This window comes from Heliangelus exortis, chromosome 6 (genome assembly GCF_036169615.1).
Source record: "Heliangelus exortis chromosome 6, bHelExo1.hap1, whole genome shotgun sequence".
Lineage (NCBI taxonomy): Eukaryota > Metazoa > Chordata > Aves > Apodiformes > Trochilidae > Heliangelus > Heliangelus exortis.
Genome location: NC_092427.1, coordinates 6,602,979 through 6,618,505, shown reverse-complemented (window position 1 = coordinate 6,618,505; position 15,527 = coordinate 6,602,979). Strand labels below are relative to the sequence as shown.

Genomic DNA, 15,527 nt, shown 5'->3' with positions numbered 1-15,527 from the left:
AACACCCCAGAAACCCGCACTCCAAGATGGCGCCCGCCTGAGGCGAACCCGCGGCCCCGCAAGCCCCTCCCCCAGCCCCTCCCGGCGCGTGCCCGGGGGCGGCCGCCAATCAGGAGGCAGTACCGGGCGGCGGCTAACGGCGCAGGCGCGCGAGGGGCGGTGGCGCGTGCGCGTGGCGGCGGGTGAGGAGCGGCGGGGGCGGTGGCGGCCGCACCGGTACCAGCACCAGTACCACCATGATGTGGTTCGGCGGCTCCATCCCGGCCGCCATCGCCGCCGCCAAGCAGCAGAGCTCCGTCTTCATCGTCTTCGTGTCAGGTACGGCTCAGCCCGGCCCGGCCCGGGGGAGCGGAGCGGTGCTGAGCGCCGGGTCCTACCCACCCCCCCCCCCCTCACTGACACAGCGGAGGGGGCCGGGAGCAGCAGCCGCCGCCACCGCCGCCTCTCAGGAAGGCCTCTGAGCTGTGCTGCCGTCCCTGAGGCCTCCCGGGACCTCCCGAGTCGGGCCGCCCGCTCCTCCGGCTGGGCCCAGGCTGCCCGCGGCCCTGTCAGCCGGCGCTGCCGCTGCTCTGGCCCGCGGGCGGAGCTCTCCGGAGGCTCCGCAGCGCCTTGGGCAGCTGTTGCTTCCCCGCCTCCTCCTCCCGTGGTGCCGGGATTTCTGCTGTGTCAGTACGGGTCCCGGCGGTGCCTGGCCTGCTGCTGGGCTGCCTCGGCATTGCCCTTGCGGTGGTGCCGCGGGGTGTACGCGGTGCTCTCGACGGGGACACCGCGAGTCTGCGCTATGTCCCTTCCCCTCGCACCGCCCCAACTTTCTGAGCTCCTCGTTTGCACTGCCCTTTATCTCTCCAGCTCCCTGGGCTGTTGGTTCTGTAACCGAGGAAACTCTAGGAGCTTGGATTCTCTTTCTGTATATCTCCTTTCTGCCTGAAAAAATGAGTGAGTAAAGGAGGACATCAGACAGGCTCTCCAGCTTTCCCCTCCTGTTTTTATGTGTGTGTGTGTAACTTGTTCCTTTTGGTTTGGCTGTTGCCTCAAGTGCTTGTGGCTTTAAGTTTTTGAGACACCTCCTTAAAGAAACAACCACGCTGAACCTGTGGCCTTCAGTGGTGTTCCCGTAAGAGTTACTGAGCCGTGGGATTCGCTTAGCTTCAAGGAGTTAAGTTCCTTTGTTGACACAACTCTTATACTCGGAGAACAGCATTTTCTACTGGATAGTAAGCATACTGCTGGAAATCAAGATCTTCTCGGCCCAAAACATGCTGTATTGCTGCTGGAAGAGGGATGGGGTAGTGTGTGCAGGCTTTAAGGCAGCATTTCAAAGCCTATAAATCATATGGCAGGTGGGTGCAATGATGAGAGAGCCTTTTACCACTGGCTTTTTAATATTCTTTTTAATAGACATGCTGTAGTGTCTTTACCAACAGTGCCTAATAGCTCTCTTGTCTTCATAGTCAATAAGGAGGAGGAAGGAGCAGCAGAAACATGTTATGAACTGACCACAACATCCATTCCTCACATCTCTGTGGGGGAGGAGGTAGAGAAATTGGGAGTGAAATTAAGCCCAGGAAGAAAGAAGGGGTAGGGGAAAGGTGTTTAAATTAGCTTCCCCAGGTAAAGGCTGTTTTGCCTGTCACAGTAATGTCTGAATTATCTCCCTCTGGCCTTATCTCCACCCATGAGTGTGTTTTTACATTTTTCCCTCTCCTATCTGTCTTAGGAGAGGAGTGACAGAGTGGTTCTGGTGGTCACCTGGTGTCCAGCCAGGGTCAGTCCACCACAGGATTTTTTTTTTAGTAGCCATTCAGTACTTATGAGTATTTGGAACTTTATACATATATATCAGAGGCTGAGAAGTGCACTTCTAATTTATTTCCAATTATTTTTTAAAGAAACTAAAATTGTACACTTATCTGGCCATTTCTTGTAGATGTGAATGTTGAGTAGTTGGATGTAGAAATGGGCAGATATACAGAGAGGAGATAAAGCTATGAATAAAGGGATGTAACTGAGTTTTGACCTTGGAGTATACTGTAAGGATTTGTTTTATTATGCTTGCTCTTACCAGTCCTGAAAAAAGGGGGGTGTTACTTAGGGCAGCCACCTCTCCAGAATTGAAGTGTTGGAGAGTAGTGCTGAGTTCTAGTCTACCCTAGAACAGTGGGATCAGGGCAGCTGACCTGTGATGGATACATCCGTGGAGCAGTTCTGTTATGCCTGCTGGGAACTGGGAAGCCCAAAAATGTGTGGAAACAGGTGTGTTTGGTAGATGCTGAATGTTGAAAGAATAGCAGGGTTTTGTGCTAGCAGGGATTTGGTTTGTGATTTGAGTAGACCCACATTTAGTGGTTGAGTCTTTGCACTACAGGCTTGCCTGTAGACACTGGAGACAAATATTTGAAAGTGGCTTTCTGAGCAGGAGAATGTACTTACAGAAGTGTTCAGTGTTTCTGTTTTGTAGTCTTTGCCCATTAATGTATATGAGGACAAAAAAATCAATAAAGAAAAAAAATAGTGAAACAAACGAAAATCTTAGGGTGGCCACTGTGAAGGATAGATGCTAGATGCAGCCATGACAAAATTTACTGAATTCTGGTAGGTCCATCTCTGATTCCTGCTACTGTCTGTCCCTCTCTCCCTCTTCATACACTTCTCTCAACAAGCACCAAAAAAGTGAAGAACTTTCTGATTCTAGAACATTTTTCAGTCAAGCAAGGAATAATGCAGCTATTTATCTCAACAATGTGGTGGTGTTAGTGACTGTAATTGCATGCTGTTCAGCCAGTTTTTTTTTTCCCTTTAACATATTTATTTGCAGCTATAATCCTAACACTTTTTAGATCAGTTTTTAAAACCTTAATAGCATATTCTGGTGATGCAGTTGTGTAAGTGTGTTAAAGATCCTGTTGAATTCACAGGAGGCTGCAGTGAAGGGGGCCACTCCATAATATCCAGGATGCTCAAGGTGAAGTGTGTCTGCCTTGCAAAACTGATTTAAATATTGAGATGTTACATTAGAGGCTTCTGTATGCATAAAGGAAAGAAGCTGTGTTTGGGGACCAGAGGAATTACTCTATGGCATCAAATAATTGCTGCTGCTGCACAGGGACAAAGTACTCATGACACTGAAACAGGTCTGGTGAATGTCTCTGGTATGTTGTTGGTAGTTGTTCTTTCTAGCCTGCAGAGTTAAAATACTGCTCTCATTATTTGAGTTATTAATCTGATGTTAACTGTTTATTTGATATGGAACCCCTCCAGATACCTTCTCTATTCTGATTGAGGTGCCCAAGATTATTAATTCTGAAATTTAGACATGTTCTGATGATGAAAATACCAGGCTGCTCATAAAAAGTTCTTTTCCACAGTGAAAAAATGAAGGAAAGGGATAAAAAACTTCAGTCTGAAGTGTTTGTCTCTCTTTAGTATCTTTGTAGAAAGACTCCTTACTTTGTTCATAACTTTGTTTTAGATTATTTTTTTACAAAGCACTGGTTTGCAATCCACAAAGTATTTGTTTGTATTTTGTAGCCAAGGTGTATCAAAATGCTTTGGAAGTTGAATATGTGAGAGGAGGAGGTGAACAGCTTCATGTCCTGTCTTCATTTCCAGAATGGGCGATCCTTACTCTTACTGAGCAGTTTTGAAATGCTGGACATTGAGAAGCCAGCTAACTTTCCTGAAAGGAAAACACTCTTCCCTGATGACTCTGTGCTAAGGAAAAGGGGAATTAAAGTCCTTTGACAGCCTGTGATGGTTTTGAGAAAGTTCCTTGTACAGGAACTAAATCATTATGGAAGAAGTCTCTCTCTTCCAGTTACCTGAAGCACTTGAGAAGTGATGAGTACGTTTTTCCCCATGTAGACATCTGAATTTACCTGACCAAATTTAAGAGGTGAGCACATGTGACTTTGAATTGTGTAGAGGTCTTTCTGAAAAGTGAAATAAAGGTTTTGTTTGAGGAACACAAGAAATCTGAGAATCTTGAAAACTAGAATTCTAAAGCAGTTCTGACTCAGTGTTTAGCAGAATTATGGTTAGGTCAAGTTTTGTTCAGCTTGACCTCTTGACTTTTCAGATACTTTGACTGTGACTGGCAGTTTTCATTTCAGGATGTAATTACTACAACAAAACTGCAGTAAATCAGCCTTAATCCCCAAATGAGAGAGGGTTATCAAAACAAAAAGATGTATGAGAATAAGCAACTATTCTGTGGGTAGTCACAATATTAAACTGTGTTTCATGCCACAGAGCTTTTTAAAGTGTTGAGTTGGCAGTGTTTTCATTCATGGGTCACATCTCTGAGATTGTACTGTGAACGTTCTGACCTGTTTGTGTCTTTCAGCATTCTTCTACAGCAGTTGTGTGTGTATGGAAAAGTCAGGGTTGGGCAAGAATCTAGATATTTTTAGTAGTCTGATTGGATGAGCACATGTCCTTTTTTAAAAAAAGTGTGTGGTGAAGCAGCTGTCTGTCCCTGATGATGTGGGAATGGGGGAGAAGGCCAAATCACTTGGGTAGGGCAGCTGCATCCATTGACTGCAGCTGGAAGCACTGCACTTAAAGGAAGAGCAAAGGTTCTCATGTAAAATATCCTAAATATTTACTTATGTTGGATAATAGTAGAGGTTAACACTTCCATACTGACCTCAGTACTTCCAGGGAAAAAATCAATTATTATATGGTTGGGAAACACTTCTCCAAAACTGGTCTATTTTTGATAGCTGTTATCATGAGCATTGTGGCCAGACTGTCTTGGCCCTCAGGCAGCAGTACTTCCCCAAGGGACTGCATATATAGCTCCTGATCTTTACCAAGTGAAAAATACTGCATGAAATGGCAACTGGGATGAAACAAACAAAAGGTTTGTTGTTGTCATTGAATAATGGACTACTATACTTCTATACTTGTGACTCAGATTCTTCATCAAGACTACAGTCAATTCCAAGCTGCTAGGAAGTTACACAGATTGAAGTAAACAAATGTTTGCTGGCCAGTTTACTTGCTGAAAGATGGTTACTATTCATGGGAAAGAATCTGTTAATCCACATCCCCACTAAGCCTCTGCTTTGGAAGAAAAGTACAATATATGTTGTTTCACTTCTGAATCTGTTTTTTGTGTTTTGTTTTTTTTAACTCCATCAGATTTTGAAACCTTGTTTGCTGAATTATTTATTTACAAGGGCTGGAAAGCGTAGTTTTAGCAGTATGTAATTACATTTATAATGAGAAATAAGCAGTGGATAGTTTTAACATGTTAGCATAATGTCAGGGAGAAGCAATGGTTCCCTCTGTGGGATCTCCCTGCGTACTGTGAGAGTAGAAGCAAAATGTTGAACATGTAACATGAAAATGAGGCCCTTCAGCAGTTGCATAATCGGATGATGCAATCAGGCTCAACATCATCTCCAGTTCCTCTCTCTGCTTCATCTGTGTGGTCCAGTCCCTTCTGCTCCCTTGGACCAGCTCACCCTGCAGTTGAATGTCTCTGAAAGCTTGTTGGCTTGGCAAGTTTTTTGGGTTTTTTTATATTAGGGTTTTGATATGTTAGCAAGCCTGATCAGCTGGAGTTAATTGTCTCCAGATTATAAAAATAAATAAACTTACTTGAAAGTAACCACAGGGGGGGGTCTCTCAAAGGTGATTTTAAGCAACTGAAGCAAAGCTAAAATCAGACAACAAAGAGTAATTTGTGGTGGGTTTAGCTTTGCACGTGTGCTGTATGTTGCAGGTGAGGATGAACAATCTACTGAGATGGCTGCAAGGTGGGAAGATGAGAAGGTGACTGAAGCTGCCTCAGATGGTTTTGTTGCTATTAAAATTGACACCAAAAGGTTTGATCCTGTTCTAATTCTGTCTCTTAGGCAGTTTTCCATTGATGACGATAGGAGTAAGAGGCTTTTGAAGTCCACATGCAGCTAGCTTGCATTCATGGTTCCAGACTGAATTCAGTACTCCTGAAGCCACTGGAGCCTGAGAAAATTCCAAATTTCAAATTTTACTGTTGTGTTCTGCAGAATGTTCATTGTATATTTCAGTGCCAGTAAAAGAATGCTTGAGGCTATCTTTTTTCAACAGGAGGAGACAAAAAAGTTATGTAAAAGAGCTGGAATCAAAATGCAAGCACTTAATTTGCCAATTTACGTAATGAATTTAAAAACTCTCATGAATTCAGAAAGATAAAAATCTGTAAAGCCTCAGAGAAAATGCCTTTGTCACTGTTGTAACACACAGGATAGAGAAGCATTGAAGTTTCTGGGTAATTACTCTGCTATTTTTGTTACATTTAAGTGTTCTAGTCCATATGCAGGAAGTGCATTGACATTTCCCCAAATGGTGGTATTTGGAAATGCTCTATAGCCCTTCTATTAAACTTAGTGTATTGTTTGCACTCAATAGACTAGATTTTCCTAAACTGCTTCTTTGCAGTTTCCCTAAATCTTATGTACTCAACTGTGATAACCAGGGATTATCACCATGTCAACACTTATGCAAAATGTTAATGAGAAGATGCCATGCAGATTTGCTTTTAGTGTTCTTTCAAGTATTTAAATAGTTTTGTGTGTGGTGGTAGGACAGTTATTTTTATGATGAAAGAGAATCTGAAGTTGTTCTGAAGTGATTGCTCCTCCTAAATTAATCTTTTCTTTTAAACAGTGAAGCATGCCTGCAGTTTTCACAAATTTGTATCCTTTGAGATCAGCTTAGACATTACATTGTGATTACAGATAATTCCTCTATACAAGTTAACACTGTTCTTAAGGCAAACATTTACAAGCAACGTTATTAAGAGTATTTCCTATTGAACAAAAAGATGCAATAAACTGTAGTTAAAAGATACCGTTTGTGTATTCAGCTTACTGTCAGTTCTTAGGGAAAATAAACAAGTAGGGTTTTTTTATGTTAATCCTATATAAATCTCCAAAGCGAAAATTATCCAAAGCTTTATGTAAATAAAATAATTTGCATTAGAAAACAAACAAGCAATGCTTTAAATTACTAGTTGGAGTTCAGAGAAGGAACAAGTAGTGGACTGGATTGAATTAGTTACAGAGGTATGAAGTTAGGTAAATAGCTGCATACCTTAAATGGGTCGCTGGGTATAGCTCAGGAATTATTTGTGATGCTGAGGGAGGGAATTCAGTACCTTAACTTGGCTTTTCTTAATGCTGTGAAGAATTTACTATTGTCTACATAAGATGTTTCTCACTGAAACAAACTTTTTCAAGCCAAAAGCATACTCACTGGTTAGGTATGTGCATGCAGGAGAAAAAATGTTTTGGCATAAACCATTTCATGAAAAGAAGAAATGTTTGTATGTAATGTTTTCCAGCATTTTTGTCATTTTTCTTCCTCCCTTGGCAATGAGTACTGGCAACCAGGTGTAGATAGAATACTGGGCTAGAAACTTCTGTAGGGAGGAGGACATCTCCTTTTCCTTTTAAAGTTACTTCATAAACATTTGTTGTTTGCTGCCCTTAACTGTTGCTGTGCAGATCCTGTAGTGTGCGTTCCATCCAGTTTTTTTATAGGAGACAATGGAATTCCTTTGGAAGTCATTGCTGGCAGTGTTTCTGTTGAAGAGCTTGTTACCAGAATCCATAAAGTTAAACAGGTAATGCTTGCCAACAGGCTGGATCCTTCAGATTGTGCTGGGTGTGCTCACGTGCTCAGGACAGGAGATGTCCCTGTCCCTGAGGGGACCTGCCTTGGAGAGGGATGAAGTACAGGTTCCATGTCCTTCCAACAGCAAACTCCACAAGCTTAAATTCAATACATAAATAGAATATGATGGAAAGCACTATGTAGAATTACTATGTGATTTTTTTTGTCACAGCTTGTTTTTATATCATCTGTGTAACACCTCTAGTATTGAAATACGAACTCTAAACTTGAATGACACACCAATTACTCTTTCAGATTACACGTGGTTTTGTAATGTTGCTTTGTAATGTGGACTTATAAAATTATGCTGTGAAACAATATAAATATAGGTAGTTTTATTGCTTGATTTCAAGTGTAACACTTTAGGAACAAATATTTTAGGAAAAAATAGGAAACGTGTGATTAAATCATATCCGGCAATATGGGATAATTCTAGTTAAGTTTTAAATAGGGCTGATTTCCAAAAAATAGTTTAGTCTAGATCTTTGAACTTGTGAAAAATGTGGCAAGTTTCTGAGCCTTGTTTTTTTCTTAGATGCACACAGTCCAAGGGCAGCCTTTGGAAAATGGCAGTCAGTCATCTGCTCCCTGCCCCTCCTCTCAATCTGATGGTGCTTCAGAAAACACACAACCCAGAGCAGCAGAGTTTTGTGACTCTCCTGGGTCTGTTACATCTGAGACAATAAGACTTCCTGCTGGTAATGTTTGGTATTTTCACATAAATGTTAGCTAATTTGCTTTTGAAATAATTTGCCTTTTCTTAAACTGTTATATGGTGGTACATAAAAGGCAATATGTTGCATGGACTTGTTGAGGAAAAACATGGGTATCCCAGAATGGCTCTTGCAAGTCTAGAGGAAAAGTCTTGTCATTCTGCTCAGTTCTTATGAGTCAAGAACTTATGGTTTATAATACAATAAAAATTGTGTATGCTTTCTTAAAATAGGATTTAAAAGTTTCTTTGGGTTAGTAACCTGAAAAATTCTTGGGGGACAGTGGGAGTCTAAATAGCAGACCCTTATCTCCTTGAGATATCCTAGTTGCTGTGAATAATGGCTGACAATGAGCATAATAATCTTTAATGGCAATAAATAACACCTTTTCTTTTTCTCCTATGCATTCATTTCTTGTACATAACTTGAAGATGGAGAAAATTCAGGTCAAGCAAGCCAGGAAGCAAGTAATTCTTCAGATGAGCAAGTGAGTGATGCTCAGCCTGTGAATGATCTCACACTTAAAGTGGAAAGGTAAATCTTCTTTTGCAGACTTCCTAACATAGTGTATTTGTTTCTCAGGAGACAGTTGTTTCTGAGGGTTTTGAACAAACAGGCTTAATTACAGGATTTTGGGTGCTTACTCTTGTTACCATTTGTCAAACTTAGGTGGTCTTACTTTGTGTAGATAATACTAGGGTTGATGGGAAAACAACTTCTAAGTTAATCTCATTTATCATGAAAGAAAAGGGTAGTCTGGAAAACTTAAATATTCTTCTTCCTTTCATATAGCTTTAATACAGACAATGTGCAAAATTTTGAAGGAGTTAAAACATTGAACTGAAAGCACTTGAAACTGGGGTGGTAAAGTGCTAACCTAGATTTTGTACAGATGCCACCTGATTTCTTTTTCTTGACTGGTTGACAACTTTGTAGATAAGGCATATTGAAAAAGCCAGGTTACTCTTATTCTAAGACTTTTGATCAGTTAACAGTAGTGAAGTCTGATGGGCAATGCTAGTTCTAATATTTTAAAGTATGGTGACCAGAAACATCTGGTTGAATACATGGCTAACTGATGAAACTGATTGCTTTTTAAATACAAGATTTTTGTATAAACTTGGGTTTTAGCAGTTTTAAGAATGATACTATTTTTACCATTCTATGCAAAACCAATAATACATGCTTAGTAAACTGGATTATTTATACTGCTAAAATACATTAAAACACTTTTACATTTAATTTCGTTTTTTTCCGAAATTTAATTTTTACTTACCACTGTTAAGAAAATGCAGTCAATACTTTAATATAAATACCAAAAGTTCTTTCCAAAATCAGTCTTAAATTTTGTGCTATATCTGCGTATATCTATGTAATTTCTTTCTGTGGAAAAGAGGCAAAGCTCTGTGGTAATTAGTTTTCTTTTTTAAAAAGCAATCCTGCTTCCATAAAAATAATTTTTTTCTGATTATCTGACTCCTCATGCTATTAGGTCATGCATGCCCTTTCTCCAGACTTAAAATATGTTGTAAATTACTGTTTGTTTTTTTTTTTAAAGTCAATCCATATACTAAGGCACCTTTCTAGATAGATGACAGATGCATGTGCATCTATATCAGTGCTATATATTATTTGCTTTCCATTTTAGGAAGCAATGTGCAGAAGAAACCAGATGGCTTAAATAGCTAAGGAGACATTGAGATTTAGTGTTCCTGTTACCACAGATCATAAATAATATTTGCTATTGTCTGTCTTCCAAGTTGGTTCAGCAGCAGTTCATAAGATGTAAGAATATTTATTTACTGGGTGGGAAAGGACAGAAAGAGTATGTTAGAACTCCATTAAAGTTGGGAACTCACTGGTGAATCACAACTTCATCTTTTTATACATGGTACACCCGCACGGGAATGATTCATTACTGTTACATTAGGTATTAACACAGTCTTACAGTTCATGTTCGTTTTCATGTCTGCTGTTCTTCTGTGTTTGCTTCATTAAAATTTTAAAACATTAAAACCAGACACGGCCACTTAAAGACTTTTCACTTGTATTCTTAAATTTAGACTAACGAAAAAGCTTGAAGAAAGACGAGAAGAAAAAAGGAAAGAAGAAGAACAGGTAACACGTTTTAATAAATGCTTAATTCCTTTTTAAACAAATGGACTTCAGTTTTGGCTTACTCTCATCCAAGGTAGTTTCATGGTTGCAATTTTTATGTCTCTTTTTACTCAGAGAGAAATTAAGAAAGAAATTGAAAGGAGAAAAACTGGTAAAGAAATGCTGGAGTACAAAAGACGACAGGAAGAAGAGCAGACAAAACGCTTGTTAGAGGAAAGGAACAGAGAAAAGGCAGAAGAGAAAGCTGCAAGGGAGCGTATCAGGCAACAGATTGCAATGGTAAATTTTTGATAGCTTCTGCCTCTCACAAGGGCCACTGTAAGAACTCATGTCTTTGGGGTCTCTAGCATTTTGTGTATATAGAATGAAGCTTCTGCATTCATACTCCATCTTTTCTATCTGAATGAATATACCAACTCCTCTGCCATATTGCTTGAGTCAAGTGGAGAGTTATCATTTAAGCATGAAAAGAATTGCAGCTTAAGCATAGTTCTGGAATGGAAGCAAGGGGGTATTTAGTTGTGGAATATGCAGAGGAATGCTGATCTCAAAATGAGGGTGAAGATTATTTTCTGAGTTTGTATTTATCTGTGTACATACATGGACATAAACAATTCATAACAATTTAAATCCCTTCTTATTATTAGGTTTTGGCCTAGAAAAATAATAACTGCAGTTGTGTAACTTGTCATAACATTTTCCTCTTTATCTTCACTGGAGTGTAACACTTGCACAGGAAGATTATCTATTAACAACTGTTTGCATGAAGTGACTCACTGAGAACTGTCATCATGGCTAATGACATGAGAATACACTTTGGTAGTGAAAAATTCTTAACAGCACTACTGTCTTTTCCCCTTGCTGAGTAGAAGTCACAGCTCTCTGTTTTAATTAATATTAAGCTACAATTAATAGTAAAAGGTTTCTGTTTGGTCCTTTCACAGGATCGAGCTGAGAGGGCAGCTCGCTTTGCAAAATCTAAGGAAGAAGCAGAAGCTGCAAAAGCTGCAGCTCTTCAGGCCAAACAGGCTGAAATAGAGGCCAGAAGAGAAGCATCTCAAAGGGAGAGAAGGTGGGTTCCTGTAGAGAAAGAAGTGTTTCTTTTTAGGGAGAGTGGTGAAGGAATTTGATACAATTTAAGAGATCTAATATACATACTAATCTATTAATTAATGCCATGCTGAACTGCTGAGTGACATGAGAAGTTGACTTTCTTTTATATTACTTACTTGTAGTTACTTACCTGTATATTATGTTCTCTGATAACTTTCATCCTTCTGTCATCCCTAACTACCTTTCCTTGTTTTCTGCTTTAGTTAGAGCTTTTTCTGTCTGATCTTTGTAAATTCCACATATAATGGGGCTAGGTGGGGAACCAGATAAGGTGAGAATGGGATAGATAATGATTGACCAGATAATGTCAGCCCTGCTGGGAGCAGGATGCCAGCCCAGCTGTTTGGCTCTCTGTGCAGTTGGCTTGAATTCAGCTGTCAGGGTCAGAGCTGTCTCCTGCTTTGCTCAGCACTTCTATTCCAAGACATTTATATTTCATTGATTTTTATTTTTTTTTTTGTATGTGTAATGTAAATACCTCGTTTGAATGGTGATGGATCTTTGATTAAAAACAGGGGAGATGCACTGTGGTACATAAGCAGATGGTTATCAACTGTGCATCCAAATTTAGAACCCATCTGTGCTGCTTTAAGAAGGGTAATTGTCCCTCTGTTGCACATTTCAACACTACTAAACATTTATCTGTAGCTGTTCATGTGCTGACTGACCCCCCCATGCATGTCCTGCAGTGCAATAGCCAGGATTCAGTTCCGCCTCCCAGATGGATCTTCCTTTACTAACCAGTTCCCATCTGAAGCACGGCTGGAAGAAGCCAGGCAGTTTGCTGCACAGGTAAATTGGTGTTTCATTTTCTTAGCTACATAGAATCATCATGCTTGGAAAGAACCTTGAGTCCAACCATCAGTCCTACACCACCTTAACCACTAAATCATCTCCTGAAGCATCACATCTCCCTGTTTCTTTTAATACCTCCTGAGATGGTGACTCCACCACCTCCCTGGGCAACCTGTTCCAATGCTTCACCACTGTTTCAGTGAAGAAATTCTTCCTAATATCTAATAGCTGATTACAGCTTGGTGCAGTATCAGCACCAAGGTGTAGTTTGCTGTTGTGCCCATCATTAGTTAGGCATGGTAGGATATAAAAACTTCCTTTTTCTAAATGAAGATGATAGATAGCTTGATAGAGATCTCCTGGGTCAGTATGGCAAGTTTGTATTCAACTGGCAGATGTGCAGTTGTATGAAAGTGAACAGCGATTTTTTTTATTTTATTTTCACAGACGGTTGGTAATACTTATGGCAATTTTTCCCTGGCAACAATGTTTCCCAGAAGGGAGTTTACCAAAGAAGATTATGGAAAAAAATTACTGGAGCTGGAGTTAGCACCCAGTGCCTCAGTGGTGTTGCTGCCGGTAGGTGTTGGGTTTTGGTTTTGGTTGCTGTTTGTATCCTTGCAAACAGCAGTGCCATAGCCAAATATCTGCTGTTAGTTGGCCAGGACAGCTGGCTTGAATTTTTGTCTTCTCTATGTCTAAGACAGATTGAAAAACAAGTTTAATTTTTGTAAAGACTGTTTTGGAGGAGGATTTTTTTCTGAAGATAAATGATGGAATAGATATTTGCCTAATGTGTAACCAAAGGAGTCTTTTTGTGACCACTGAGCTACTTTCAAATTATGTATGAAATACTCTGTCTACAGAACCTGACTTCAATATCTGACAAGTTTTTCTTTCTGTGTTCATGACCAGGCAGGAAGACCTGCTACTTCCGTTGTTCAGGCTTCAGGCAGTGATCTGTGGAAGTTCTTGGGCACGATACTGTATCCCCTCTTAGCGGTTTGGAGATTTATTAGCAACTTTCTGTTTACCAGTCCACCCCCCTCACAGTCTGCTGCCAGATCAGCTCATCAGCAGGAACATTCACACCCTTCGACATCCAGCAGCATTGAGCAGAGCAGGTAATCACAACTGCTGGAGGCAGCTGTTTCTCAAAGTACTTCCAGGAGTTGTTTTCACTGTGTAGTGGGGAACTGAACTGGATCTGACTCAACTGCTGCCCTTTTCTTGGCTACTGTGCTTTCATGTGGGTAAAAAAAATTAACCTGGTGGCTGGTAAACTGTGTGGCAGATGAGACAGGATACTTGTTTTGCATGTGTGATTAAGCAAGCTCCTTATTTTTCTACTTCAGTTTCCAGAGTAGAAAAAGCATTGCCTTGCAGTCATTTATGAACAGGGAATTCAGCTGGAACTATAAATATGGGTTTCCCCTGAGCTGATGCAGTTTGGAAGATAATTTTGAAGATCAGATTTTTTTAGGGTATGGTTGTACAAGAAATGCAAGCAACTGAAGTCTGGCTTTGACAGTTAAAGTTTTGTATTGCTGAGAAATTGAGAGATCTGCCTTGTACCCAAGAGCAGCTCCAGGCTGCTGCAATGAGAGGAGCTTCCCAGGGGAAATGAGGCTCTGCCAGTTTGTCTTCCCTCAAAATGAAAAGTGTTCAGCTAGCTTTGTGCTCCCAAGGATACAAAGGGCTGAAAGAGATTATTATTGGGGATAAGAGAGGGAGAGATGCATGGTTTGCACAAGAAGTAAATGCAATAAACACAAACACCACCAGGGGAAACTCAAATCTCACTGTCTTTTGTACCCTAGGCAAGCAGTCAGGAAACGAGTAGTGGAAAAGCGGGGGGAAGACTTCAAAAAAGAAGGAAAAATTTATAGACTGAGGACTCAAGATGATGGAGAAGATGAAAACAACACTTGGAATGGAAATTCTACACAACAAATGTAGTTTTGAGTAACTGCAATAATCAGTCTCTGGCTTTTTTTTTTTTTTTCTTTCTTACTTGATCTAAGTTGACTAAAGCTTCTGGACAAGTGGGGCTTATTTTACACTGACTAATTTAATTTCTTATTCCTGCAGTGGAGCATGGAATAAAAGTCACATAAATCAGAGGAAACTGAACGAGTGTAGGTAAGGCCTAGAAGCAAAGAGTTAACAAGACTGAAAATCTCCATCAGCTATCATAATCATTACCCTACTGCCATAGAAAGGCACTTTTTAATCTATAAATATTCTGCTACATAAATTAAGGGCCAGATATTAATATAAAGGTCATGGTAGGCAATGACTGATTATAATGAGGGTGTCAGAAGCACGACAAATAGCAAATCAGGTAATTAATTTATGTTTAACTTTTTTCTTGCTTCTGCAACTGCAAGCAAAACCTTGTAGTTTTTAATTCCCCAAGCACTCAATAAACTATTTTCCAGAAAATCTTCTCTGCTGAAGTACTTGTGTCATAGGGAAGCAAGCACTTAAGATCATACACTTGAAATTCAGAATACAGCAAAGGTTTTGTTCCACTTTAAATGACCTATTAAAATCTGGCAAAATATATCTGAAGTAGTGTTTTGAATCCAGGATGAAGAAGATGGCTCTTTGTCCCATAAAATAGAATACAAGAAACTGGAAGCTTTTCTTGTGGAGGGGGGCTCATAGTCACCCTGTGTGGAAGGTTATCAGCCTTCCCTCCCCCACACCAAGTGTACTCCAGATCTCAGTGTTAGGCTTAAAAATTACCTGTGCCCCACCCTGCTTTGGATTCCTGCTTAAAGGGTATTTCATTATTGCACTCTGTTTAAATGTGAAGGCACAGTACTACTTCCATTAATTTTTTGAATAATTTATGATATGCAATTTAAAAAATGCTGTATATGAAATAAAGGAAAGGAGGGAAAAAACTAAATAGAGTAGCTGCAGTAGAACAGAGCATTCTCCTGGATTAGAGTGTAGTCACAAACTTTAAAAACACTAGGAAGCAGTAGAGCTTCCTGGGGATGCTCTCAGGTCCCTTGAAGAGATCTGCATCATCCAAGAGGAGATGATGAAGACAGCAATGAAAGTTTCAAGTTCAGAATCCTTTTACCCAATAAACAAAGGTTTAGGAGCAGAGAA

General features: G+C 40.2%; 1 protein-coding gene across 2 annotated transcripts; it reads left to right on the top strand.

Annotated features, from left to right (window-relative positions):
• Nucleotides 1-146: 146 nt before the first annotated feature.
• Nucleotides 147-14,846, top strand: UBXN4 (UBX domain protein 4). 2 transcript variants are annotated; one of them, XM_071746501.1, is made up of 13 exons: nucleotides 147-318; nucleotides 5,729-5,831; nucleotides 6,655-6,683; nucleotides 7,494-7,612; nucleotides 8,198-8,360; nucleotides 8,807-8,909; nucleotides 10,439-10,493; nucleotides 10,608-10,772; nucleotides 11,438-11,565; nucleotides 12,296-12,398; nucleotides 12,849-12,980; nucleotides 13,317-13,525; nucleotides 14,222-14,846. In XM_071746501.1, exons 1-13 carry the CDS (start codon nucleotides 237-239, stop codon nucleotides 14,358-14,360), a joined length of 1,530 nt encoding a protein of 509 aa, XP_071602602.1. In that variant the 5' UTR covers nucleotides 147-236; the 3' UTR covers nucleotides 14,361-14,846. The 2 variants fall into 2 exon arrangements, with proteins under 2 accessions (XP_071602602.1, XP_071602603.1); XM_071746502.1 differs by lacking the exon at nucleotides 6,655-6,683 and having other exon boundaries at nucleotides 166-318; nucleotides 7,519-7,612.
• Nucleotides 14,847-15,527: the final 681 nt, after the last annotated feature.

Bases quoted from the DNA above. Each gene is read 5' to 3' on its own strand.
- UBXN4 (XM_071746501.1), top strand. From the start codon at position 237: ATGATGTGGTTCGGCGGCTCCATCCCGGCCGCCATCGCCGCCGCCAAG. The intron at 7,613-8,197 runs GTAATGCTTGCC...TTTTTTTCTTAG, and splicing joins GAATCCATAAAGTTAAACAG to ATGCACACAGTCCAAGGGCA. The intron at 8,361-8,806 runs GTAATGTTTGGT...CATAACTTGAAG, and splicing joins GACAATAAGACTTCCTGCTG to ATGGAGAAAATTCAGGTCAA.